We start from the raw sequence: 26,156 nt of genomic DNA, 5'->3' as shown, positions 1-26,156 counted from the left end.
ATTGTGTTTCTAAAAGTCAGTGGATGGGACCTCTCACATCTTCCTGGAGCATAGCCTTTTAAGCTTAGCTGATTTCTGAGGCTGCCTCAGTGGGCTCCCAGCCTTCATGTAGACTGGCCTTGTGTGGGTGGGTAGTGGCCATTGCTAGGGATTCCAGAAACTACCGGTGTTTGCTTGTGTTGTGTTTAAACATTCATAGTATCAAGATATTCTTACTAATCTCATTCTCCCATAGTTCTGTTTTTAGTAAAGAGAATAAAAACCTATGATGCTCTGATTTTAAACAAGTGGTAAAGTTTTAAGACTAACCTTTAACCTTTTCTCAGCTGCTAAAACTATTCTTTCTCTGAGCCTTGTAATAATTTCCTTTACTTTTTATTTATATGTTTTAATATTTAAAATATTTCTCTTCAAGTGTGAAGTAAAAAGTAGCCATAGGGGTCCTCTTGCCAGTCTTTTCTTCTTTTCTCATCAACTGGATTATTTTCTTTTATGCTTATTATTATTTTGTTAAAAACCATGCACACACATACCTAATTATCTTTTTTTTCCTGGCAATACATATTTTAATTTGTTTCATTTTTATGATGACAAATAATTTTCAAGTTTATTTCCTTGTTTAAATACAAAGCTAAACCACAAACAGGTATAATCAAGACATTGTGTCTCACATTTATACTCCCGTCGGATCCTCTTCCAATTTGCTGACCACTGACCAGGCTAGCATGGGGGAGGGGGTGGGAGGGAAGACTTTCTTAGGTAACACCGTCGTAAGGCCCGAGGTGGGGTTGGGGGGAAAATCAAAGATGAGGACAGGCTCTCATACCTGTCTCCATTCACATTTACCTGGGACCAGGGTGGGCAGGAGACACCAGGTCATGGCTCCTGAGCCCCGGCCCCCTGGACTGAAGGGACAGTGTGTGAGAATCAGTTCTGTGAAGGGCGGGAGGAAGCAGCCACCTATTCCTCCTGCCTTCACTGTTAAGGTGAAAACCTTAGCCCTATCCTTGATTCCTGGGGGCTGCCGGGCCCTGTGTGCTCCCCTGCACACCTGGGTGCCTTTCTGAGGCTGGCAGCAGCGGCTGGGGTCAGGGATCCTGGGCTCCTAGGCTCACACCTCAGCTCAGTTGCATCCTTGCAGGAGGACACTGGGTATCTGACAAACACAAGGCCTCGACAGCAGGTCTGGAACTTTCAACCCCAGCAGGATGAGGGGGAATGGGGGTGGATGTCAGGTAAGTAATTTCTGGTTCCACTACAAAACTTTATTTTTGATTAGAGTACCATTCTCAATCTCTTCTACAAAAAGCCAAAAAAAGCAAAAAAAAAAAAAAAAAAAAAAAAAAAAAAAAAAAAAAAGCAGCCACTTCACTCACTTCAAGACCTGTATACATGTAAGTTGTTTTCTGTGTTTTTTTTTTAAATTATTTTTAATTTTTATTATTATTTTTAAAATAAATTCAGTGTTCACATTTCTATAAAGAATTAACCTAGTTTCAGGAAACCCTGCCCCAGCAGGGCAGGTAAGCAACACTCTCCCTGCCCACATCTAGTTTGATTTCACGCCCTGATGCTTCAAGGTGCCCAGAAAAGCGGCAGCTTGTGGAATAGGAAATCTATGCCCGGCCCGTGCTTGGGGCCAAGGGCTCAGTAAGCTTTCGAGAAAACAGAGGGGAAGACTAGCTTACTGCAAAAACCTTTTTAAAAAATATTCATACACTTCAGTGAGCGCCTGTCGAGACGTTAGGAGAACAAGAGCTTGGAAACATCCCGTCCAGGCCATTGGGAGGCAGCGTCTTCCTCACACCCCGTCCCTGGATGTCGGGGGTGCAGGGGGAAGGTCCTGGCTCTTCCACTGGAGAAAGGAGACTCACCTAGCTTCCTAGTTCATGTTTGACTATTTCCTCTAAAACCTGTGCTGAGTCTTTGACTGCATGCACGGGAAGCACAAACGTTCGGCTTGTATGCAAAAGAAAGTACAAAAACAACTAGAATATAAAAGTTTTGGTAATATAAGGCCATCTGTTCAAGTCCACCTTGGAAACCTGTAACAGATATTTAAATACTACAGTGAAAAGGCATCTTAATATACTTTTTAAAAACATCTGAAGTAATCCGCTAAGATTAAGTGTGTAAAAAAAAATTCAATTCCCTTTGAGGGCACTTTGTCCTTTGAAGAAGGGAAAGTGGGGCGGGGAGGGCGCGGGGCCCACCGGTTAATGCTTCAGCCACGGGTGGGCTTCAATGGAAGCCTTGCTGCGGTCCCCATAGTCATACAGGAGCTCCTCCCCAGCCGCCATGTCTTGGGAGGCGATGAGGGTGAGGTGAGGTACGCCGTCGATGTCGTGCAGTTTGGTTTGGCAGTTCCCACATTTGCTGTGATTGATCGGTCTTCCTAGGCAATTTGTCTCTCTAGTTGCATCCACGCAGTAGGTTTTGCTCAGATACTGAAAATAGTACATGTAGCAGCACGTGGAAGGGTCCTGTGCGTACAGAGCCTCCCGTTTCTTGGAGTCGGTGATCTCGATGAGGTCCCCGTGGTATTCCACCACAAAGTCACCCCGGGAGAACTGCTTGGTGGCAATCACACCCCTGCCTTTGCCATCGATGAGGTCAATCTTCATTCCTTCTTCCTTCCCACTTTCAATCAATTCATCTATTCTTTTCCTTTCTTCAGACTGCAACTCGGCTTTGCTCTTCCTGGAGCTCCTTTGGACAGGGTAGAAATCCGTAAGTTTGCGATTCTGTTGCGTTTTTCCTTGAGCTTTTTTTCGGGGGGCCTGTTTGCCCTTGATGGGCTTTTTCAGGGCTTGCTTGGCGATGTCTGCATTGGTGGAATCACAAGATGAGGGTGGAGTTTTTGGAGGTTCTGCTGCTTCAGATTTTTGGTTTGGAAAAGGTACCAGGGGACCTCTCCTGGCGTCTTTGATCTTCTGTTCCTCGGACTTCATGGCGCTCCGTACTGCGTTCCCAGCATTTCTTTTCTCTTCTCGTTTCCTGTAGATTCCGGCTAATGGTTTCCCCTGGCATTTGACTTGGTGATGTGTAACTGAGTTCTCTTCCTGAAGGGGGAAACGCATTCCAGAGCATTTGTTCGGGCTCATGTAGGAATAGATCTTTGACTGCCCGGTAAATACCTTCTCCCGTCGGTGCGGGACCTCCCCGGGCCCCTCCGCTCCACCATCTCCGGGCCCGGAGCCGTCGCTGCCACCGCCACCGCCGCCGCCGCCGCCGCCGCCTCCACCGCGCGGGGCTTGGACATCTTCCTGCCTGCAGCCCGGCCAGGCCCATGGCAGCGCGCCCCGCGCCCTAGCCGCCGCCGCTACCGGGCCACCACCGCTGCCGCTGCCGCTGCTGCTGCTGCTGCCGCCGCCACCAGCGCTGCCGCGGCGCCCCGGGGAAGGGCCGGCAGCGCCCCATGGCGCCCCCTTCCCCCGTGGCCGGCAAGGCAGGGCCCGGCACCCGCGCACCGCGGCAGCCCCGGGCCGCCCGGGGTGAGGCACACAGGGAGGGAGGCGCAGGCGGTGCGTCCTCAGCAGCCCGCCCGCCCGCCCGCCCGCTCCACGTAATTATCTTGAAATTCTTTTGTTTCTTAGCCTTTTCCGCCCTGCAATGCCTAGCATGGTGCTTTGCATAGAGTAGGTGCTCGCTGAATACCGTACAACTGAAATTATTGAATTGAATGCCCACTGTCTTTACTATTTTCCTGTCAGTCTGTGCTTGCCTTAACCACGGACTCTCTACTTTTAAATCTGCAACTAATTCCTCATTGTTTTCTAAGGATCAAGTGAAGGGCAGCCACGCTGTTTACTTCCTATATTTTTTGTACTAAGATTTCCCCCAACCCCTTCTGAGAACTGGTTTGATTATCTGTGGCCTGCTATATTGCTTTTCCAGCAGATAACTGGGTACTTAAAATCCCCCAGCACCACCAGATGCTGTCCCAAGGCCACTTGGGTAAGTCGGCTGAAGAACAACAACAATCACATCGGTAATGGTGATAATGCCTTGGATTTTAATGGCGCTTTTCCTCCTAAGAGACCAAAGTGCTTCTGCATATATCATCTTCTCCGCTCCCACCTCTCAAATCCTCGTAGAGGCCAATATGATATCCATCGAATGAATGAAGAAATCAGAGCACCACACAGGAAGTGACAGAGCTGATTGTTCAGTTAGTGGTTGAGCTTGCATTGCATTAGGAAATATTTGCTTCTAACTCCACACCCACCGCCCTGCGCTTAGCCTGTGCTACACCATCAACTTCCTGATTTGAAATTTCATTTGAGAATGTGTACTCAGATTTTTATTAGTTCTGTCCTAGTTTTCACTTAATCCAGAGAGTTTAAAATTGTCGGCTGCCTTTTCTCAGGCCTGGAGATTCTTGTAAATAGTGTTAGTGGGCAGTGAGGCACCAGGTCTGTAGTTGCCTTTGCCTCAGCTGCTGTAATAAAATAGCATTTCTTCTTGTAGCCCCACATTCTAACTATGTGGGTTTCCAGGCTTGCTCAAGCAACAGAGCACCACCAAACAGTAGCCCTTTCAATCAATGAGCTAGGACTTGCGTAAGAGTCCACTGGGATGACAGTAGGGGATGAGAGTAAGGTCCTGCAAGTCATTCTCCTACTTAAGACAAGTGAAAGGATTTTCTTCCTTGATGCTGCAGTTGCCCTTTTAATCCCTTATTTTGAATTGGTAACAGTGGGGATGAGTCTTTAATCTAAAGAGGAATATTGTTGTTATTAATGATGATGAAAAATAATTACCTCATCTAATCCTGTCAATGTCATGCCCTAAGAAGTAGGCACTATTAGTATCTCAATTTTTCACATGAGAAATTGGAGCTTTGGTAAGTTAAGGAAGAACCACAGGATTACAGAGTTAGGAAGTCTCCAAATGCATCCCCTTAACCATTAGTGCTATAGATGGTGACTGTTCAGGAGCCTGATTATCTCTATGAATCATCCTGGTATGACTCCTGGGGGAGGTTGCCCTCCTGGGAAAATTGCTATTCCCTGCCCCATCCAGACCTTTTATTTTTCACATAAAACACGCACATCCAGAATGGCTAGCAGGCATCCTCACTATAATAAGAGCTACATTTTGAGGCTCAGTGCTCGTCTTTGTTTCTGCTTGTTGGGGAAATAAAGGAGAGAAAAGATTTGATTCAAATGCATTGTTATGTGTATGTGTGTGTTTTCTCTAGGTAATTGGGTGTGCCTCTTAAAATCTGGGATTTGATTTAATTAATTGGTTTAAATTATTGCATGTATTTAATGTGGGTGGTAACCCAAAATTGGAGCCAAATTAGTTACTTTGTGTTCTTTAATACTTACAGACCTTCTGAACTCAATATAGATAATTATACAAAATACTACAGGCATAATTAAAACATATTAGGCTATCTGTGATGCTTATAAAAACAAAGAGTTATGTGGAATAGTAAAATTAATCATGATCATGATGACCAGTTTTTGAAAACCTACTATGTGTTAGGTGAATCTATACGCATCATCTCATTTACTTTTTAATATTTAAAGAATTCTACAATTAAAGGTGGCTCTCTACCTGTCTTACAGAAGAAGAGGCTGAGGCATGTCGAGTTTAAATAATTTGATTGAGTGAATTCAGATAGTTAAGTGAGCAGCAGAGGCTAGATGAGACAGAGAAGGGAGTGGAATCCTTATCCCAAACTTTTGATTGGCCGAATGTTTCTAGAAAGAGAGCAAAGGAGCCCCAGGGCTTACTGGACAGGCGGGAGAGTGGTGGATGACGAGCTGCTGGCTTTGTTTTCTTCCTGTGTGTTAATGAAAGAATGAAAGCCTGCTCCTCATGCACTCTGCGAAACTAGACCATCTGTGCTCCCTTATTACCCACACTTAAGCACACGTTATCATCCAAATACTTACTGTCAGTTTTTTTTTTCATATTTCCTAAATTGTCCTGAAGGACTCAAATGGCACATTATGGATGTTCAGCTTTTATTTGACTGCTGTAGTATCGAATGGTAGGAAGAGGGAAGTGAAGTAGGATTTTGGAGTTACTCTTCTTGCTGAAAATTCAACTTGAAAAACCCTGAACTCCAGCTGAATAGATTACCCAATAAATTGTTTTATGCCCTAATCATCATGCCACTATGTTGTATTTCTTAGGTTCTTATTCAGGCTCAGGTCTTAGAACCTCGTTATCACAGTTCTCTGCACACAGCAAAGAACATCCTAGATTATCAGATCTAAAACCACAGGGAGCAATGCCCAGAACCAGCCAGGGCTTACATCAGCTAGGGTCAGAGTGTTTTTGACCCTCTGAGGCTCACCGTACCTGAATATGATTCCATTTACACCCCTCCTCCTGTTTCCTCTGTGGGGAGGGCGCTGTGGAGACCATAAAGCCTCCAGGGTGTTTCTCTCTCCCTCTTCCTAGAGAGCAGCATCTCCGTGGAGGTGGCCAGCAATGCCAGCGTCATCCTTGAGGGCAAGGACCTGCGCTTCTCCTGCAGCGTCCGCATGGCAGGCAGGCTGCAGGGTCGCTTCTCTGTCATCTGGCAGCTTGTGGACAGGCAGAACCGCCGCAGCAATATCATGTGGCTAGACCGGGATGGCACCGTGCAGCCAGGCTCGTCCTACTGGGAGCGCAGCAGCTTTGGGAGCGTCCAGATGGAGCAGGTGCAGCCCAACTCATTCAGCCTGGGCATCTTCAACAGCAGGAAGGAGGACAAGGGCCAGTATGAATGCCATGTGACTGAATGGGTGCGGGTGGTGGATGGCGAGTGGCAGATTGTTGGGGAGCGCCGGGCCAGCACTCCCATCTCCATCATAGCTCTTGGTGAGTGAGCGGTGGGACTGGCAGTGGGTCTGGCATGGAGACAGCTTCAGTGTCAAACACCTTATCCTGACTTTTGTCTGTCAGAGTTCTAGCAGGAAACTATGGCCAGTCTTTTACCTATACAGTTTGAAGTACTTTCCTTTATATCTATTTTGTTTCTTATAAGGGTTTAATTAATTAAGATAGTGCTAGCAAGGACTAAGGGACCCACAGTGGATGATGGGGCTCCTGAGGGATAGCAATAGCTGGAAGCTGTGACTACTCCTCGTCTGGCTGGGAGAGAGTGATGTTATCAGAACTCCATCCATGTTAGTGAAGCCACCCAGCCATAGTGGTGGCCCCAGGTGGAGGAGCATGGCCACTGCCAGCCTGGCCTTAAAGAGAGCAGAGTGGCTGAGCACTGTGTGGCATGTCTTTCCTGCCCTGCTGCTCAGGGGCCAGCCTTCCTGAAAGAGAGCAGAGAAGGGTATAAAATTATCTGTTGTCATTTATTTAGCATTTACTATGTTCCTGGCTAATCCTTAACACTTAAGCTCAGTTGTCCCATTGAATCCCCACCTAGCCAAGTGACAGACACTTTCATTTTATGGAGGAAACTGAGACTGAGACACATTAAATACTTTGCCTAAGGCTAGAAGTTTCTACTACCTGATGGGGCCCATACCTAACAAAGCTATTCCCTCATTAGCATGGAATGAAAAGATACCTTGAGATTTGCTAAAACCAAGGAAGATTAGATTTGCTTCTCACTGGGGTAAAGAGGCTTCTATCAACATTTATCTGCCTCGATATAAACAGTATATTAGATTTTAAATGACCAGTCTGTGACTTTGCTGGGAAAGAAATTTGTTATGTCAGGTCTTCCTGTTTATCAGGAGACATCGGTTGTCCTCAGCAACTTTATGTCCCACTCCCTGGGACTGTGTCACCACCTTCCTTGCAGGTCGGGATGGTGGTGCTTTTGGATACTTCCAGTAAAGACGGCAGCCCCGAGTGGTTTTTGTCCTTGACAGAGTCCTCCATTTTCTTACCCCTTTGAGATTAGAATTACATTTGTTTTCTAAAGCTTAATCCTAAAGATTGACCTGCTTTTTGCAGTAATTATATGGCTCAGATTTCTGTCTTAGAAACTTCCTCCAGTGATTGTGTTTCCTGATCAGCTCAGTTCCTGTGTCCATACTCAGCAACTATGTGGACCCAGTGAGATGGAACTTGGGGGACAACTTTTGGATGTCCAGTACTGGTTTTTTTTTTTTAACCATCCTGGAAGGTTAGGAATGTCCAATGAGTGATTAGAGTTAGTGATGATTGTTTCTCTAGAAGTAATTTATGGTATCAGATTATCCCCTGAGTTTTTTCTTACTCACCATATGTCTGGTGGTTCTCACAGCCAGGGGCACTGAGGGGCTCTGCCCTGGGATCTGGAGGCCAGCACTGTTCACCTGATCTCCACCACTGAGATACCTCTGGTTACAGCCATAATCAGGTGGCCCAAAGGACTAAACAAGGAAGAATGGGAGGGCACTCTAGATTAATTGAGGTTGTCTTTTCAGTCTAAAGTTAACAATGACACACATGAATTTTCATATCAGTATAATTAGATGCGGGTCCCAAATGTACAATGGGCCATTATGGCTGTTCAGTTAGAGCAGTTTGGGTGCTCTGTGACTGTGGCATGTGTCTGTGTCAGGACTAGACAAAGTCATTTGCTTGGGGAAGCTCTCTCCCCTTCAGGTGTGAGGCCAGGAGCACCTGTTGTGGGTCCTGTCCCTGAGGTTCTGTCCTACACCACCCTTATGCAACACCTACTACACACAGATGCACAGTGACTGTCAGAGATGCTTCATGTTTAAGGATGGGCCTCCGTGTCATAAACTTTTTTAAAAGGTATATAGAGATAGCCCATGAAATCCAAATCAAAGGTCCACAGTTTTCAGCAAATTGTACCTACCTATTTGCCAACTTAACCTCCCCATAGAAAGCCAAAAGATTCATCCTGTGTCCAGTCTTTCACATTACAGTGTTTAAAGTACTTTTTTAAAATTTCTATTTCATTTTTTAACAAAATATTTAACAAAATATAGTATATCTCATGTGCCAGGTACTATTTGTAATATTTATAAACACTGATTTATTTAATCTTCACAGAGACTCATTTTACAGATTGGAAAACAGAGGCAGAGAGAAGTTAAGTAACTTTAATGTCACTTAGCTGGGAAGTATCAAAGGCTTGGCTGCTGGCTCCAGAGTCTGGACCTTTAACCACCGTGTTATGCTTTCCATGGGTAAAGTAACCTAAAAAGGCCCCTGGAATCAGTTACATGTGGTTGGAGACTAACTCTGTCATTGACTTACCAAATGCTTGATATTGAGCAATTTATCTAACCTCTCTCTGCATCAGTTTCTACATCTGCAGGAAGAGATGACAAGCCTGCCTGTTCTACAAGGTTGTTTTGGGGATTCAGTGGAGCATGATGAGAGCAAAGCAGTTGGCACCATGCTTGCACCTAGATAGTGCTCAATAAATACTGGCTACTGTTAGCTTTATGATTGTGATCAATGTATGAATATTAAACAGTATTTCCCGGCTGAAGGAACTCTGAGGTACTCATATTGAGGAGTCAGTATTAGAGCTTAGCAGTGCTGCCCATTCAATAAGGAATATTGAGAGACCCACAGCCACTGAGACTGCAGAACCCTGCATTTAGGACAATTGTCCCACCCCACTGGAGGTCCCCACCTGCTCTGTTCTTGGATTTCATGAGGGACGTGAAAAAGGGACTGGAGGCCGACTCCATCTGCTTCCCTTCTCGGCACCAGTGCACTAAGGGACCAGGAAAAGAGGTGTTGGGGCTGTGTGGTTGTGTTTTCCTCCTGTGCATTGGAGGAAATTGGCTTTGGGGTTTTCTTTTCCTGTTTTCTCATGGAATCTCAAGATTTCTAGGAGCAACCCTGCCTACATGCAATCAGTCCCTGAGAGGATTGTGATGTCTAATTCCAGGGGAGGAGCAAATGCACGAGGATCTCATTGGGAAGGGTTAGGCTAGTGCTGTTCAGGGGGAATTGTGGTGGGCCTTTCTTTGGAGTCTTGGAAACTCTTGGACTGGGCTTCAGCAGGATAGTAAAAGCAACACTAGCCTGAGAACCCAAAAGGGGCCCCGAGAGCCTCTGCTCCACACTGCTTGCTTTGCCAGCTGCCCCATTGCTGATGTCATACTGCCCTGAGAAAGCCACATGCCTCCTCTGGTTGAATCTCTCTGCTCTCTCTCCAGAAATGGGCTTCGCAGTCACAGCCATCTCCCGGACACCGGGGGTGACCTACAGCGACTCCTTTGACTTGCAGTGTATCATCAAACCCCACTACCCTGCCCAGGTCCCCGTGTCAGTGACATGGCGGTTCCAGCCGGTGGGCACGGTGGAGTTCCATGACTTGGTGACCTTCACCCGGGATGGAGGGGTCCAGTGGGGGAACAGGTCCTCCAGCTTCCGAACCCGAACTGCCACCGAGAAGGCTGAGTCCAGCAACAACGTCCGCCTAAGCATCAGCCGAGCCAGTGACACGGAAGCAGGCAAGTACCAGTGTGTGGCAGAGCTGTGGCGGAAGAACTACAACAACACCTGGACACAACTGGCAGAGAGGACCTCCAGCCTGCTGGTGATCAGGCTGCTGCAGCCAGGTGAGTGCTGAGGACCTGTGGGCTATGTGCCCATGCTGCCTGAGCAGACGTGAGGGAAAAAGAAAAGTGTGCATGGAGCCCTTAGCATCACTTCCCCCTTTCCCAGCTCTTCATTTAGAGACATTGCAAATCAACAGGAAGTTTTAAGAATCATGCAGTGGACACTTGTATTTCCTTTCCTTGATAGCCAGTTGTTGTCTGACGGCATTTGTTTTCTTCCTCTGTGTGTATGTTTGTTGTTGTTTTTGAGCCATTGGAGGCAAAGCTGTGGACATTGGGACACTTCCCCCTAAGTACTTCAGCATGTAACTCCTAAGAACCTACCCACCCACTGCACCATTATCACACCCTTGGGGTTTTACGTTAGTGTAGTCCTATCACCTACATTTCCCCAGTTGTCCCAATCATGCCCTTTATTTTTCCCTTTCAGATTAGGATCCAACCAGGGATCACACATCACATTTGTTACCCTGTCTCTTTAGACTCCTTTAATCTAGAACAATTCCCTAACCTGTGTGTTTGCGTGTGTGTGTGTGTGTGTATGTGTGTGTCTGTAGACATGGACATTTGTGAAATGCACAGGCCAATTGTTTTAAAGAAAGCCCTTTTCTTTACTTAACCTCATCTCCTGTAATCCTCATACAATTATGTGGAAGTGATATCATTGTCTCCTGTTCATAGACAAGGAAATTCTGAGTAAAGAGGGAGGGTAATGGGCACCTATTGAGCATCTTCTTTGCATGAGGTGCTGAAGGTCAGTTATTCTATTAGAATTGCACAACAACCCCAGGAAAGATTTAAGTGACTAGCTTAAGGTCATGTACCTAGTGTATGGTGGAGCCAGGATTTGAACTCCGGTTGTCTTTCTCCCACAATGTTGCCTGCACCCAGGCCCTGTCCAGTTGTATGGGCCCTGAATTTGAGCTCCTTTCTCTATGGAGGCTGAGTCTGTCTCAAAGCGGATCATCAGGATGGATTAATTTGGAGAGCATTAGTCAGTAGGGCTTTCTGCAAACACTCTCGCCTTCATCAGGCTCTTCCGCTGACATGCGGGAGGAGTTAAGTACATGCAGCTCTTATGGTTTTCCTCCATCTGTCCTTGTCTCCTGCCAGGTTAGAAGCTGGTGGAGGGTGGAGCCCAGGCGGTAGGCTCCTGTGTTCCTTCCCTCACCCAGCCTATGCCTCGGCTAGGACAGATACCTGTGCAGGCAAGGGCAAGGGTTTGACTTTGCAAAGATGGTTGGAACGTCTTGCCAAAGGGATTTTTCTGTCCACTAACAGCCATGGTTAGGGCCTGACCTGGTCTTCCCGACTACTTTAGGTGGCCACAGTGTTGTTTTCATCAACATGAGGTTAAATAACGGTAACCTTTGGGTTTCTCCTTCACCTCTTCCAACCCCATAACAGAGTTCTTTTCTGTACCAGATTTGGAACAAGTGAGTTGTATAAATGATGAGACTGTTCCCTTGGCCAACGAGAGCCTAAACTTTGACTGACAAGAGGCCCAGAGAAGAGGCTGTTTTACTTAAGTGGATTTTCAGGTTAGTGGAAGGTTAAGCAGAGACCCCATTTTATGTGAACCCTTGTTGTGGAAAATGTCGACGTACCTACTTGCCTGCGTTATTGAGTGGGACATTAGGATTGTAATTGCACCTTTTTTGGTCCCCTCTGGCTCTCAAAGTCAGTTTTCTGAGCAGCATTGCCCATCACATGGTTCTGCAGCTGTAGAAGGTAGAGGAGATGCTGACCTCAAGACCTTGTCTGACATTGCCTTTTTGAATCCATCCCTAGTATTTGCCTGTTTCTGGTACTACTTGGAATCTAAGACTGGAGTGCCTAAGGGAAGAATACAGAATGAGTTCATTGAAGGTTCTAATTATTTGGATTAATTTATGGTGTTACTAAAGGCAGACAGGGAAAAATATGTATGAAGTACCTCTTGGATGCCAGGTTTGTGCTTAGTGCTTTACTCATGTTTTCTTTTTTAAATTTATCCAACAACCTAATAATGTAGGTGTTTGTATCCCTATTTTGCTAATGAGGAAACCAAGGCTCAAAGTGGTCAGGAATCTTGATGGAGGCAAGCCAGCTGGTTAAGGGGCAAAACTGAGATTTGAACTGAGATTGGAGCCCAGGTATCTCTGACTTCCATAGAGCAAACCTTTTCCTTTATACCATAATTGCCTCCTGGGTAAAGTAGCTGGAGGGTTGGGAGACCCCAGATCTGCTCTGAGGTTGTCTTTGTGTCTTGGGTGTCTCGAGTTGGTTTCTGTTGTGTTTTCACTGTAAAATGAGAATGAACAGTGGTTGGCAGAGGAGACTTATGAGTATCACTGTACTTGGGCTGTTATGAGGCCTCTACTTAAAGGTGCACAGTAATATACTTTTATGGCCCTTTGGAGGCTAGGAAGAGCAAAGGTGGGTGCTTGAGGCCGTGCAGGACTCCCAGAGGACAGCTGAGGCACCAGGAGAGTGCATCCCCTTAAGTGTTACTGTCTCTCCTCTATTAAATATTTATGCATTTAGCACTTAATATTTTCCAGAGAGCTTCATAAGAGTTTTTACTCTTTCCTGTATACTTTGGTGCTGGCGCATTGATTTTGGGGAAATAGAAGTGGAAAAATACATGAGAGCTGACTGTGTGCTGGAGACTGTTGGACACTTGGTGTATATTATCTCACTTAATCTTCACTGCAACCCTGGGAGGAACATATTGCTTTCCCATTTTATAAATGAAGTAACAGAGGCTCTGAGAGGTTCTCAGTTCCTCAAATTAAACACCTAGTGAGTGGGGGAATTTGGGATTTGAATCCAGGTGTGCCTTGTTTAAAAGTAATTGCGGTAGGGAGACTTTGACCTTTTTAAAGGCTATGCAATCAGAGATTCTTCTTTCTGCATTCAGTTAATGCTGTCCTTTACAGAAGAATTTTCTCCTTGTAGATTGATGATGTGGAGGAGTTATGGCACTAGCGTTACTGGTAGTAACAACAGTAGCAGCTGATATTCACTGAGCATTTCTTGTAAACCACTGGGAATGCTTTACACATAATAACTTAGTTCCTTGTTTCTTAATCCATGCAGTGCTGTGAGGGGGACCGTTTTACCCAACTTCACAGATGAGGACACTGACACAGAAGTTACATAAATTGCCCAGTGTGCCATAGTAAGTGGCAAAGCCAGGATTCAAGTCCAGACAGGCAGTTTGGCTCCAGAGTCCAAGTTCCTAATTTTATTATTATATGTTCTAGGCAAGTGCTTTTCTTCTCAGGAATCTTCTTTGGTACCGTATGCTTGTATTTAAAGTTTCCTCTCTCTGGTTAACCACTCCTGATTTCCTAATCCCCTTTAGCAAATCCTTAAATTTGTTTTTTGGAAGTTGGGGTCATAAGACACTGGTAGAGGTTCCTCAAGACACAGTTTGCTGATGGTGTAGAAGTTTTATCTTGTGCCTCTTTTAACTCCTGATTCTTCCAGCTTCTGCCACAAGGTGGCTCTAAGACCTGGGGATACCAGCGCTATCCTCTCTTCTTTTGCTCTCCCTGCTTACCTTGCCCCTCAAAACACAGCTTCTTAGCCCTGCTCTGTTGTCTTCCATAGAAGTGTCCCCTGCTACCCCCGTTTTAAAGAATATTGTGTTAAATATTCGTATTCCATCAGAATCAAATAGGAACCCAGGGACTGTTGACTCACTCATGCTGGTCCATTTACCATCAGCCTTCCACTGCTTTGATATCATTTATCACAGCAAGCTTCTTTGTGGTCTGTGCCCCAGACTCGTCCCTGCTGATCCTGCCCCCATATCAGTATTCATCAGAATCTCTGGTTGGATGGCACAGTTGACTTGTGGATCTGTTATTTGATCATGCCCTCTGTGTGCTTCCTGTTGTGTATGCACATCCCCAACAGAATCTTCAAGGAATGCCATCACTGTCATATTGCCATTGATCTAGCTTCGTCTGATCCCCATTGATCACATAGTGTGACCCCTCAAGGGGTGCTTAGGCAAGACTTTCAGCCAGTTCACATATTTGATTGTTAGCTCTTAATCAGTTTTCTCTTTTAATTGTAAAGCATAATTGCCTTGCTTCCTTCTGATTTTCTTTAGCTCAAAACGCCCTCCAATTACACATCCCTAAATACAGAAGCAGTAAGGGAAATGTCAGCACTCATTTTTCAAATGTTTACGACAATATCTTGGTTTGGCTATTAAAATTGACAAAGCCATAAACAAGCTCCCATGAGGACAGCCTCCAGTGGTGGAAAGCTGACTTGTCAGAGGGTGTATTCTGCTGGGATTTTACTGATGGGCACTCAGGATGAATATTTAATACCCTCTGGATGTTGCCAAATCGGTTTTCTTCTATTTCTTATTGCTGACCTGGCAGATTGGGATAGCAGAGGGCTTTTCTTTGACTTCCATGACTCCAGAGCATGTGAACACTGGCTCTCCTTTCACATTCTGAGGGATGACTGCCCCATCCCTCAGAGGACTGGCCTCTGCCTTCTTTCAGGGGAGTCTGGGGTTCTCCTTCTTCCATCCCAGGTGGCTTCTGCCTGTTGTCTGTGCCAAGATAGAATGGGCATGAGTGCAAGAGCCCTAAGATGAGAGCCCAGCCCCTCCCAGATGCCTCAGGCCTGTTGTCATGGTAACACCGGGGCACTTGTTATTGGCATCAACGAGCCAGGGTCACTGCCCTGTCTGCAGACAGGTAAGGCAGGGTAGGGCACATCTGGGTAACCTTCATTAGCTATTTCCACCTGCAGACTCTTGCTGCTTTCCCCTTGCCCCTCCCTCCCTGTCTCTCTGCATGCATTGAGCACCTACTAAGTGCCAGGTTGCCATGCTGGTGAGGCTGCTGAGATGGGTGTGTCACATTCCTGCCTTGCAGGCTCTGTGGGAGGCAGGAGGCCTAGGGACAGAGGAGAGCAGAAAAGCATTACAGGTGTGGAGGCAGAGCCAGCACAGGGCATGAACACGGGGCAGGGGGCAGGGGGCGTGAGGAGGGAATGGGGTAGGGGTGAGGGTGGGAGGTTGGGAAGGAGGAGTGGAGCATTTCAGGCTCAGAGAAGAGTGTGAATAAAGATAGTCATGGAGGGTGGGAGCAGCATGCTTATCTTGAGATGACTAAAGCATGGGGTCTGGGAGGGGTTCACCCCCAGGCAAGCTGGCAGGGATCAAGAAGTCCCTTTTGCACATGGGAGCATGGGGTGAGGGTGGGCATATGTAATAGCTAAAAGCAAGAACAGACCAGACGGCCTCGGTTTGAATCCCAGCTCTACCACTAAGCCAGCTGTGTGACCTTGGGCAAGTGTCTTTATAAAATTGGGAATAATATTTATTTCATAGGATTGGTGAGGACCAAATAGTTAATATCTATAAAGTGCTTAGAATAGTGCTGAGCACATAGGACCAGATGAAAGTTTGCTAAATAAATAAGAACATCCTAAACTCAGAAATTAGGACTTTAGCTCATACCCAGATCATATACTCCATTTTTGTAATAATTTATAATATTCCCTTTACCCATAAATGAAATTCATATACAATATAACATTCCTAATCATATCTTTAAAATTTGCTATACTGTCCTAGTTGTGGGATAAAGAAAGTATTTTTTTTTATAAAGTAGTTCATAGTAAAATAATGTGTTTCAATGTGTAAATGCTCAGGACAGCTATGCTAGGAGGCACAGTCACAGTCAACGCTGTCCCTAAATGCACACTAACAGTCACCGTATCAGACTTGGCACCATGAGCAGGACTGCCATCCTGACAGGGTTTCTGAAGTCCTGAGTAACTCTTGCTACAATTCTGAACAAAACAAAGGAAAATCCTCTCTTGACTGACCTGGCATATATTAAAACCATGCAAAATAAAAGTATTGTGATTATAGTAAAATGAAAGTAGGTTCTAGGCTCAGAGGCATAATTTTTGCCCACATGAATGTCATTTGAAAGTCACACAGGACACGAGGCAGAGTTTTGTTGCATGGAGTTGTCCCATATATGATTTTACATCTTTAATGGCTTTATTCTATTGAATATATACCCCTCCCCAAATCAATATGGCAACCAGAGACCTGCTTGCAATTAGCTGCCTTATTGAGAACTGCTGTCATGGACTGTGGGGTGGGCAGCTGTGGGCAGTAGCATGCCCCATTTGCCATTTAGGGAAATCCCCTGGCTGTGGCTAGGCCGAGAGGGAGGGAGTGTCACATGCAGGCCAATTATAAGAGCCTGAGAAGGAGATCATTGAGGGCCCAAATAGGGAATGGTCATGTGGAGAGAGCAGGGAGCCAAGGGGTGTTAAGGACAGAGGGACTCAGGGGTAGTAACAGTTTGACTGGCAGGCGCCTGTGCCACTGGCTTCCCATGCAGCTCACCCTGCATTCTTTCCTTGTCTCTCATCTGACTTGCTTCTCTCCACTTGAAACATCTCTCCTGCCGCAGACACTGGCCGCCTCTATCTCTAGCATTACTGTCTGTTGTCTTTAATAAAGAGCAGTGTCTTCCTCCCTCAGTGCCCATCTCTTTGCACCTGCCACTCTGGCTGCTGCTCACACCACTGCACAGAAACCGCTTTCTCCAGACTTACCGGCAACCACCTCAGCAGCACAGCTGTTGCTTCTCAAACTTGAATGTGCATCAGAATCAATTGGAGGGCTCATGAGCCTGCAGGTTCCTGAGCCTTATTCGCAGTTTTTCTGACTTAGCAGGTGCTGGCAAATTCCCAGGTGATGCTGATCTGCAGATCCATGGCATGCACCCTGAGGGCCACAGGTGGTCAGGATCAAGTACAAGCTGCAGGCACCTTGCAGTGTGGCCGAAGCTTACCTTTCTAACCTCATCCACTACACCTGAGCACTTGCTCCTCCTTGAATAGAGTGCACAGGGTAGTTGTCATCTTTCTTCACTTGTCCCCTCTCTCTGGCATGCCCTTTCACTCTCCTTCTCCGCTTGTTTCTCAGGGCCTAGCTCAGAGGCCACATACCTTTTGAAATGTTCTCTTTTCTATCAAAATCAGAATTGCCCCTCCTTTTAAAAAGTAACCACAGTTATTCAACTATTCATTGATTAGTTTAACAATCATTGGGTCAGAGTCCCTGCCCTGCATATGCTTAGAATTTTGTAAGAAAGAGAAGACTTTAAAAATTACCTTCGTTGTAAGGCAGCAGTAACAGCTATAGTGGAACATAAGGGAATCCTTTATTGAAGAAATAAATGAGTTTTGAGTGAGAAGAGCACGCACAGAGTGGAATCTGAAGGGAGAGTAGGCTGGCTGAGAAAGCTGCTGCTGGTCTCCGCTGTGGAGTTCTTCCCTCTTCCTGATGTCTCACCTTGAAACCACCCTATCCTGGCTTGTAACAAACGCAACAGCCTCTCCTACCATACAAAACACAGATCTTCCAAGTTTTAATCACAAGCCTGGGAAGGAAACTCTCCAGCTGCAGAAAGAAAGGGCCACTCCCTCAAAGCAGGGCCTGGCCCCTGGGGGCTGCTGTGAAGGCAGCTGCTGGCGTGAGCAGGAGCAGCTCTCGGACCCTCTTCCTGTCTCTTGCTGGATTCTTTCTTCCTCCTGCCAATTCACTGTTGGGGGTTAACCAAGCCTCACTCTTTTCTTTCACGTCTGCATTTATGGCCTCTCAAAGCCCGTTCACTCACACGCCAAGTCCAGGGTTTCTCAGGCTTGAAGCTACTTGTGAATCACCTGGGGATCTTGTTAAAGTGCAGATTCTGACTTACTGGGTCTGGGGTGGGGCCTAAGAGTCTGCATTTCTAACAAGCTCCCAGTGCTGCTGGTCTGAGAACAGCACTTTGAGCAGGAAGATTACCACTTATGCTTGACAACTCCCAATCTAAGTGTTGAACTTTGAACTTGGGACAAGGCACAGAAACCAAAAAGGAATGAAAATAGCTAAAATTCACTGGGTGTTTGTTATATACCAGGTTCTGTGCTAAACTCTTTTTATAGACAATTGCTTTTAGTCTACACAAAACTCCTAATGGAGATAGAGACATTGTTCTTATTTTGCAGATGAAAACACCTGTGGTCTCTAAGCGGGCAGGGCTCTCCTAGCTCTGTGGAGGAAGGTGGTGCACGCAAGCTGTACACCACCCAGGGCAGGGCTCTGGCAGGACATGGGAGGGCTCCCTAATTATATGTGGAGATTCCAGTCTCCCCTGTGCCTCAGGAAAGGTCCTACCTGCCCTGGAGATGTGGGAGGAAATCCAGAGCATAGAATAAGAGCTGACCCCTTGCCCACCTGTCAGACATGCACCAAATTTAAAAAATGCCTCTCTTTCAAACTTCTCAACACTTCACAATATTTTGACACGGGAAGGAAAAAAAATGGAAATGCTTTGGAACATTTCTCTTCCTTGAATTCTTGTTCTCAGACCATGTGACTGAATAGAAGTTTACTCACAGGATTCCAGTTTAACATATGCAGTTACTATAGCAATTGAGGTTTCCTTAGTAACAGTTGCAAAAATAATCCAGACCCAATTAATAATACATTTTAAACCTCTTTCTACTCCATGCTGAACAACCCAGTTTTTTTGGCCAAGTACCAGATAATTCAGATGGTGTCATTTGCACTGATATAGATATCACTTGCATGCGGTGAATTGGGTTGGAAAAGAATGAAAAGGGAGCCGGTTGTTTCAAGTATTATAGGAATCCAATCTGAAAAGTCGACTGGCAAGTGAATGCAAATCTAACTTCGAGAGCTTGGGAGCTTAATGGTAAACCCTGTCCTGGATTCCTAGTGTGCCCTAGAGGACTTTCTGCATTTGAAGAAGGGAGAAGGCAGAAGATTGGACTTGCTAACAAAAAAGATGAACCCGGGAGGGTGGGGCCGTGGCACACAGGATTTCTCTCTAAGTGGTGCCTGGTGTGTTCTTGATGGCGTGAGAAGGTCTGTGGGTTTGTGAATTCAACAAGTCTTCCTGGAGAGAATGTCTGATTCACCGCCGGGAGATGCTTCGCAGTGTTGCTCAGTCATGGCATTGGGAATTGGACTTTGCCACACCTTGGCTTGCTAAATCCTTCCATCCATTCAGAACATTTGTCTGTATGTTACAGGGAGACCAAGTGGCAGTCTGTGGCTTTCACAAGTTTTGGTTCTGTGATGCATGGGACTCAATCAACCCTTGATGCTGCCAAACCAAGCTTAAGCCAGCTGGCAGGCCAGGGTCATGACCAGTGGGCTGGGTCCTGGGTCTGGATGCAGTTCTTGGGGTTGAGCTGGACTAAAGAGATAAGAGTCTGTCCAGCAGAGTGCTGGAGCCTGGCCAGGCATCCCTGCCCTGCCCCTGCCCCTGCCCTCCACACAAGCTCGGTTGGAGGAGGCCTAGGTTGCTGTCCCTGGGTGAAATCTGCACCTTGCCCCTGCTTTCCTTCTCAGCTGGGAAGTGGTTTGGTCCCTGTGGCGGAAAAACTAAGTGTGAAGAGAGTGGTGGAGGTGGAACAATGCTTGTGTTATTAGTTCCCTAAGAGGAACTTAGAATTGTTTTTTTTTTTTTTTTCATTTTTAGTAGCATGAGAGGCGTGGGTGGGGGAATGCAGAGCCAAGGTTAATGATGATAGGGTGGGTGAGATCTCAAATCACCTTCCTAAGATGGATTTCATTAGACCTTGGCTTCTTGCCACTGGCAAGGTGAACATCGTCATTAATTAGCTGCTGGGGAGGCGCTCCACAGGCTGCCCTCTTGTCTGTTTTTGGAGCGGGACAGTGAGGAGAAGGGAGGATTGCAGTTGGCTTTGCCTTGTCCCGTGGTTTACTGTCTTCTCAGCCTTCTCTCTCACTCCCCTAGAGGAAGCCGCCTCTCCCCGCCCCCGCAGCATCCTCTAATTACCTGTTGCCGTGTTTCTCCAATGTGCTCTCATTCGCTCACCCACTCATTCACCTATTTCAGCAAACACTGATCAAATGCTTTCCTGGCCCAGGTGTTGTGCTAGGCTCTGGGGGTGCAGCGATAAGAATGTCCGCTAGGCCTTCCGCCACATGAGGGCTGGGACTCTGGCTTACTCTTCAGGGCATCCCCAGCACTTAGCATCCTGTGGGAAACTGAGTGGGCACTCCGTAAATACTGGTTGATTGAGTGGAAAGAGCTTGATCCCTGCCCTGCGGGAGCTCACCATCTAGGATATGGGAGAGAGATGTGAGGACACACAGCCCAAAGATATATAGAGGGTGCTGAGGAAGGGTATGGAGCCCAGGGGGATGGGAATGAGGTATAAGTGGAGAGAAGGGTGAGGGTGGGAGGTGGCAGAAGGAGACTGGCAGAGAGGACAGCAAGGGCAAAGGCCAGCACTCAGGGAAACTGCACCAGGGGCGTGCACTTGTGGAGGGTACCTGAGGGTGAGTCGTGAGAGATGAGTCAGGACACTTGGGTGAAGGCCAGATCCTGAAGGCACTTTGTGCTGTGAAAAGGAATTGTTTCTCTCTAGCCCGTAAGTAGTTCAGAGCCATTAAACTTTTCAAGCAGAGACCTGATATAGCTAGATTTGTACTTCAGCAGGATCACCCTCAGAGGCCCTGTGATGGTGGGCTGTGCAGGCAGTGGATAGGGGAGAGATGGTGAAGGCCTAAGCCAGGCACATGGCAAGGAGGAGACAGGGAAGGATATTTAGCGGTGGCCTGGGCTCCGTGCTGCCTTCCTCACACTGAAGCCAGTCGGTGTTAAATCCCCCAGGAACTGTGCTGGAAGAAAACTGACTCAGAGCCTCAAGGTGGATGGGCCACGTTTCTGGGAGTCTGTGGTGATTCCTGTGTTCCCCTTTCCTTTGCAGTGACAAAGCTACAGGTGAGCAAATCGAAGAGGACCCTCACCCTGGTGGAAAACAAGCCCATTCAGCTGAACTGCTCAGTCAAGTCTCAGACCAGCCAGAACTCCCACTTTGCGGTGCTCTGGTACTTCCACAAGCCCTCAGATGCCAACAGCAAGCTTATCCTGAAGACCGCCCACAACTCCGCCTTCGAATATGGTACTTACGCGGAGGAGGAGGGCCTGAGAGCCAGGCTCCAGTTTGAGAGGCCTGTGTCGGGGGGCCTGTTCAGCCTCACCGTCCAGAGAGCCGAGGTCAGTGACAGCGGCAGCTACTACTGCCACGTGGAGGAGTGGCTGCTGAGCCCCAACTATGCCTGGTACAAGCTGGCAGAGGAGGTTTCTGGGCGCACAGAAGTCACTGTGAAACAGCCAGGTAAGGCCGCAGGGCACGGCTGTCCTGGGCCAGTGGGTTTAGTGCAGAGACTGCCTGGGGGTTGGTGGGGCTCTGTGGGGCTGGTGTGGAGAGACTGTCTGCAAGGTGCATGCTGAGTGTGGGTGCAGATACACAGACCATCACCCTAGCACACTGCAATCCCATCCATTTTACCTGCAGTGGGTACTGATGCTGACGGCAGACTCATGGAAGCATCCTTGACCCTGCTTCTGTAGATAGCATCTTCACCAAGGAGCAGGGCAGCTGTGGTTAGCAAAATGTGGCAAGGCAGGGTTCATGGCAGCTCCTGAATCTTCTTCTGGGTTTGCAGTTTGCACCCTGAATCTTGGGCTGACACCAGCTCCACACCCAGAGTTCCTACCTAGAAGGCATTTTCTGGTCTTATGCATCTGCATCCCCCTTCTTCCTTAGCTCCCAGCCCAGCCCAGACAAGCCTTTCCTGTCTCCAAACTGAATCATTCCTCCTCTGGCCCTTCCTCGACCCCATGGTGTAGCCCTTATTCCTCTCCCTCACAGGTGGCACTCAACCTCTGCCAGAATGCTTCCAGGGAGGGAGAGCTACTCACTCTGCAAGCCTCAGTTCCACTTTTGGGCAGCTCTGATTGTTGAAAAGTTCACTTTCCTGTAATTTCCCTTTTGAGATCTGCCCATGGAAAAAACAAAGAGAAGTCTGCGTCATTTCCTTTCAAATACATGAAATGTATGCCCCTTCTCTGTTAAAAATCTCTAGTTCTTTCAACTTCTCACATAGTGTAGCCTTAAGTGCCTCTCCATCCCTCATTCTCACATCCCTACAATTCGTTGTTGTCTCTGCCTGTCCTTCCTGATGGGCCATGGAGGGTGCTGTGTTGCCACTCTTAGCCTTGCTAAGAGTGACAATTCTGGCAGGCTGCAGACCATGTGTGGACCTTGATCTGAGGGCTTAGAGGCTTCGGCCTGCCAGCCCTGTGGGGGCACCCACCCTATCTCATCTCATTGAATGGGGCAGAGCAGGTGAGGGCATGATGGACGGATGGGCCTCATCCCCCTGCTTCCGTTGCCTGGGGTCCTCGGTCAGCCTGTCTGCTCAGACCCCTGAAACTGGGGGTTGAGGAAGGACCCTCCTGGATCACGTGACTCCGTTCAGTCCAGGTGACCAGGGTCCTTGGAGTAACAGCTCCTAGAGCCCAGCCTATAGCCCTGAAAGTTGGGGAGAGGGCCTGTTAGGAGAAGCATCCCCTGCCTTGGGGTTGTAGAGGTGATCTAGGCTCCTCAGACCTTGTGGGGCCTCAGATGCTTACATCTCCAGCTCCTCCTGGCATGGGCATCTGGCTGCAGCCCAGCTCTGTGGCCCCATCTCCCAGGGAACCTTTGGTCTAATCTGCCTCCCGCTGAAACCCAGCCTCATTCAGCCCCACCGAGGCTTTCAGAGTTCAGGTCTCTCATTCAGGGTTTGAGACCCCACTGGGCTCAGAGAGACCTGCAGCCTGCAGCGGTCCCAGATCACACAGCCCCAGGGATGGGACCAGGAGCCAGCCCACATCCCACCTGCAGCAGTTCCTGTGCCTTTAAAGCCTCCCCTCCCCCCTGCCCCACCCCCAGTCCACTGGGGGAGGGAAGGAGGAGCTGGGTCACAGCAGGGAATCTTAGCTTGGTTTTAGTGTGCTGCTGGACGACCAGACCGGGCGTCGGGTGAGCCCAGAAGTGAGAGCAGTTGGCTGCGCCCCAGTGCTGTGTGACCCAGAGGAGCCACTCACCCTCTCTGAGCTGGTGGACATCATAGGTGGGGAAGCTCAGGTCAGGGCACTCCCATGAGTGTCTGGAGTCCTGAGTCCCATTCTCAGCTCTGCCATATGCTTGCTGCGCTCTAGAGGAGTTCCTCTTCCTCTCCGAGCCTCGGTTTATGTACCCGTGCAGTGGGAGTGAGTTGCACTTTGGGGTGAAGGGGGCAAGACTTGTGTGGGCGCATCCTGCAGAGGGATCCCACAGAAGGGGAGAGCCCTGGGTTCTTTATCCGACTGGGTCTGGGCTGGGGGGGGCTCTGTTTCTTGGCTGATGAGTTTACGTGAGTTTGAGTGAGGTATGCGGGTGGGTGAAGGAGGGCTGGGGGGAGTCACCTGACTTGTGCGAAGAAGCTCTTGAGAGAGCCGTGGCTTCTTGGAATTAAGAGGAAAGAGTGCAGCATGAACAAACAGGCCCTGGAGGATCTGGCAGCCCTGAGTGGGGGTGGGGGGCCAGCTCTGGAGTACAGCCAGAGCTGTGATGGGGTTGGGGGACCTTGTGTCCTTGGGCCATGCTTGCCTCGCTCCTGGGTTCTGTTTGTGGCTGTGGATTGGTGTGGGGCAGGGCCAGTTGTGCGAGGGGTCATTGCCCAACTCCAGGGGGCACCTGCTACCTCTCAGCTATATATATAGGGATATATATAGTTCTTTCGACAGGTTTCCAGCAGGTAGTGGTTATTAAATCTTACTGAAGGGGTGTTTTTTCTGATTCTCAACTCTGTGCCGCAAGGGTGGAAACTGTGAGAGACAGATTCCATCTCCACATCTGGGTAGTAAGCATCCAGTCCAGGGGTGTAGACGGTCCTGGGGAAGCAGCCAGAGATCTGTACATTCTCATATCCAGGGATAGCGACTCCAGGCTGGGGGCTGGCAGGGTAAGGGGTGGGTGGGTCCTGGGCTCACCCGCAGGTCTGCAGACTTCCTGGAGCCAGCTGACCTTGGTAAATCCCTTTTGTCTAAGCTTCGGTTTCCTGCCTGTGAATGGGGTTGGGGCTGTGCTCTGGTTTCACCTTTGTGGCTCTGGGGTTGTGGTGACAAAGCCATCAAGCTGGGCTGAAGGATTAACCAGGAAACCTCAGACTGGCTGCCGTGTCTACCTCTTCCTCGTACTCCTCTCTCTGCTGCATCCTGGGAAGCTGCTCTGCTCAGCCTAGATGAGGCTCAGTTGTGTGTGTGTGCACGTGCTTGCACGTGTGTTGGAAGTGGGTGGTATTGATACCAGAGTCAGTGTCTCTGGGTGAGTGAGGCTTGCACATTTCTCGGGAAAGGGAACTCACTACCTTATGTGCCCAGGACAAGAGCTGTGGGGTCTGGAGAAGACTTCTAGGCCAGCCCCTGCAGTCTTTCCTCAGGTGACATGGCTTCTCCAGACCCACTTACCCCTAGGTGCCCTCTCTGCATTCAGGGGGTAGAGGGCTGACTTGGACAGAATGTGACACACTCAGCATGTGAGGAAATGCCTCCTTCATTCTGTAGGCCCTACCTCTATTAACATGTCCTTTGATAAAGTGCCTCCCCTCCTGTCTCCCCTCTCTGGAATCCTCAGTTGCTGCCAGGCTTCAGCTGTGCCCTGTTGAAGGCAGCTCTGTCTCCCTACTTTCCCCAGCCCAGGGTTTTCCTTTTGGGGTCAGCTGCAGGGATCTGGGCCATCCTTTACCCACTCAGACTTTCTTCCTGCCCACCTGCTGCTGTGAATCCTGTATGTCATATATATGTGTGTATATATATATATAATTATTATATTTATGTAATTTATATAATATATTATAATATATAAATATATAGTATTATATATAAAATTATACTTTAAGTTCTAGGGTACATGTGCACAACGTACAGGTTTGTTACATATGTATACATGTGCCATGTTGGTGTGCTGCACCCATTAACTTGTCATTTACATTAGGTATATCTCCTAATGCTATCCCTCTCCCCTCCCCTCACCCCACGACAGGCCCCAGTGTGTGATGTTCCCCTTCCTGTGTCCAAGTGTTCTCATTGTTCAATTCCAACCTATGAGTGAGAACATGCATGTCTTATATGCTCTCAGGCAGAGAGGAAACTGCTGAGCAGGGCAGGGGACAGAGCCCTGTGGCTCTCCACTTTAGACCCCTCCCAGCTGACTGCCATGGAATGCAGCCACTCAGCAGGGCCAAATCCCCTGATGTTCCTGTTGGCTGTCTAGCCTTCAGGGACAGGTCATGGGGCCTTGGTTCCTGCCCTGTCATCTTCCCAGTCACCCTGATCTTCAGGGGGAGGAATAGCCTGAGAAAGGGCTTGGTCATAGCACCTCCATCCTAGGGCTATTGAGGATCTCACAGTTGTGTGTCTGGTGGGTTCTGTCCAGAGCCCGTTTGAGAGCAGTGGATGACAGGACAGGCCTATGTGACCCAGGCAGGCAGCAATATTGGGTCAGCCTTCATGTCCCCTTCTGTCAGCTTGGGGCAGCCTGGAAGGATGATTGTGGGGTAGGTGTTATGGGCACGAAATAGACCTCAGGTGGAGGCTGCAGGGGCTCTCCAGCACTGTAGACACAGCAGGCCAGGATCAGGGGAGGAAGCCATGACTCATGGAGACTCTGGCCCATATCCTTGGCAGATGAGGGCCACAGGGGAATGGGCAGCACTGTCCAAAGTCCCCTGGGCTGGGTCCGCAGCTGTTCCTGGCTCAG

At 48.1% G+C, this 26,156-nt stretch overlaps 1 protein-coding gene and 1 pseudogene across 1 annotated transcript in view; one reads left to right on the top strand and one right to left on the bottom strand.

Annotated features, from left to right (window-relative positions):
* LOC129524664 (immunoglobulin superfamily member 3-like) overlaps positions 1–26,156 on the top strand; it is a 53,175-nt gene that overhangs the window by 22,802 nt on the left and 4,217 nt on the right. Inside the window, exons 7-10 of the mRNA XM_055350941.2 lie at positions 3,898–3,957; positions 6,421–6,822; positions 10,095–10,499; positions 21,294–21,704. Coding sequence (XP_055206916.2) covers positions 3,898–3,957; positions 6,421–6,822; positions 10,095–10,499; positions 21,294–21,704 — 1,278 coding nt within the window. The remainder of the gene's footprint in view (positions 1–3,897; positions 3,958–6,420; positions 6,823–10,094; positions 10,500–21,293; positions 21,705–26,156) is intronic.
* LOC129524429 (N-lysine methyltransferase KMT5A-like) lies at positions 1,613–3,285 on the bottom strand (annotated as a pseudogene).

The sequence above is a fragment of the Gorilla gorilla genome, chromosome 13 (genome assembly GCF_029281585.2).
Source record: "Gorilla gorilla gorilla isolate KB3781 chromosome 13, NHGRI_mGorGor1-v2.1_pri, whole genome shotgun sequence".
In the NCBI taxonomy this organism is placed as follows: domain Eukaryota; kingdom Metazoa; phylum Chordata; class Mammalia; order Primates; family Hominidae; genus Gorilla; species Gorilla gorilla.
The sequence above is the reverse complement of the archived record's forward strand: the minus strand, read 5'-3'. Positions and strand labels throughout refer to the sequence as shown.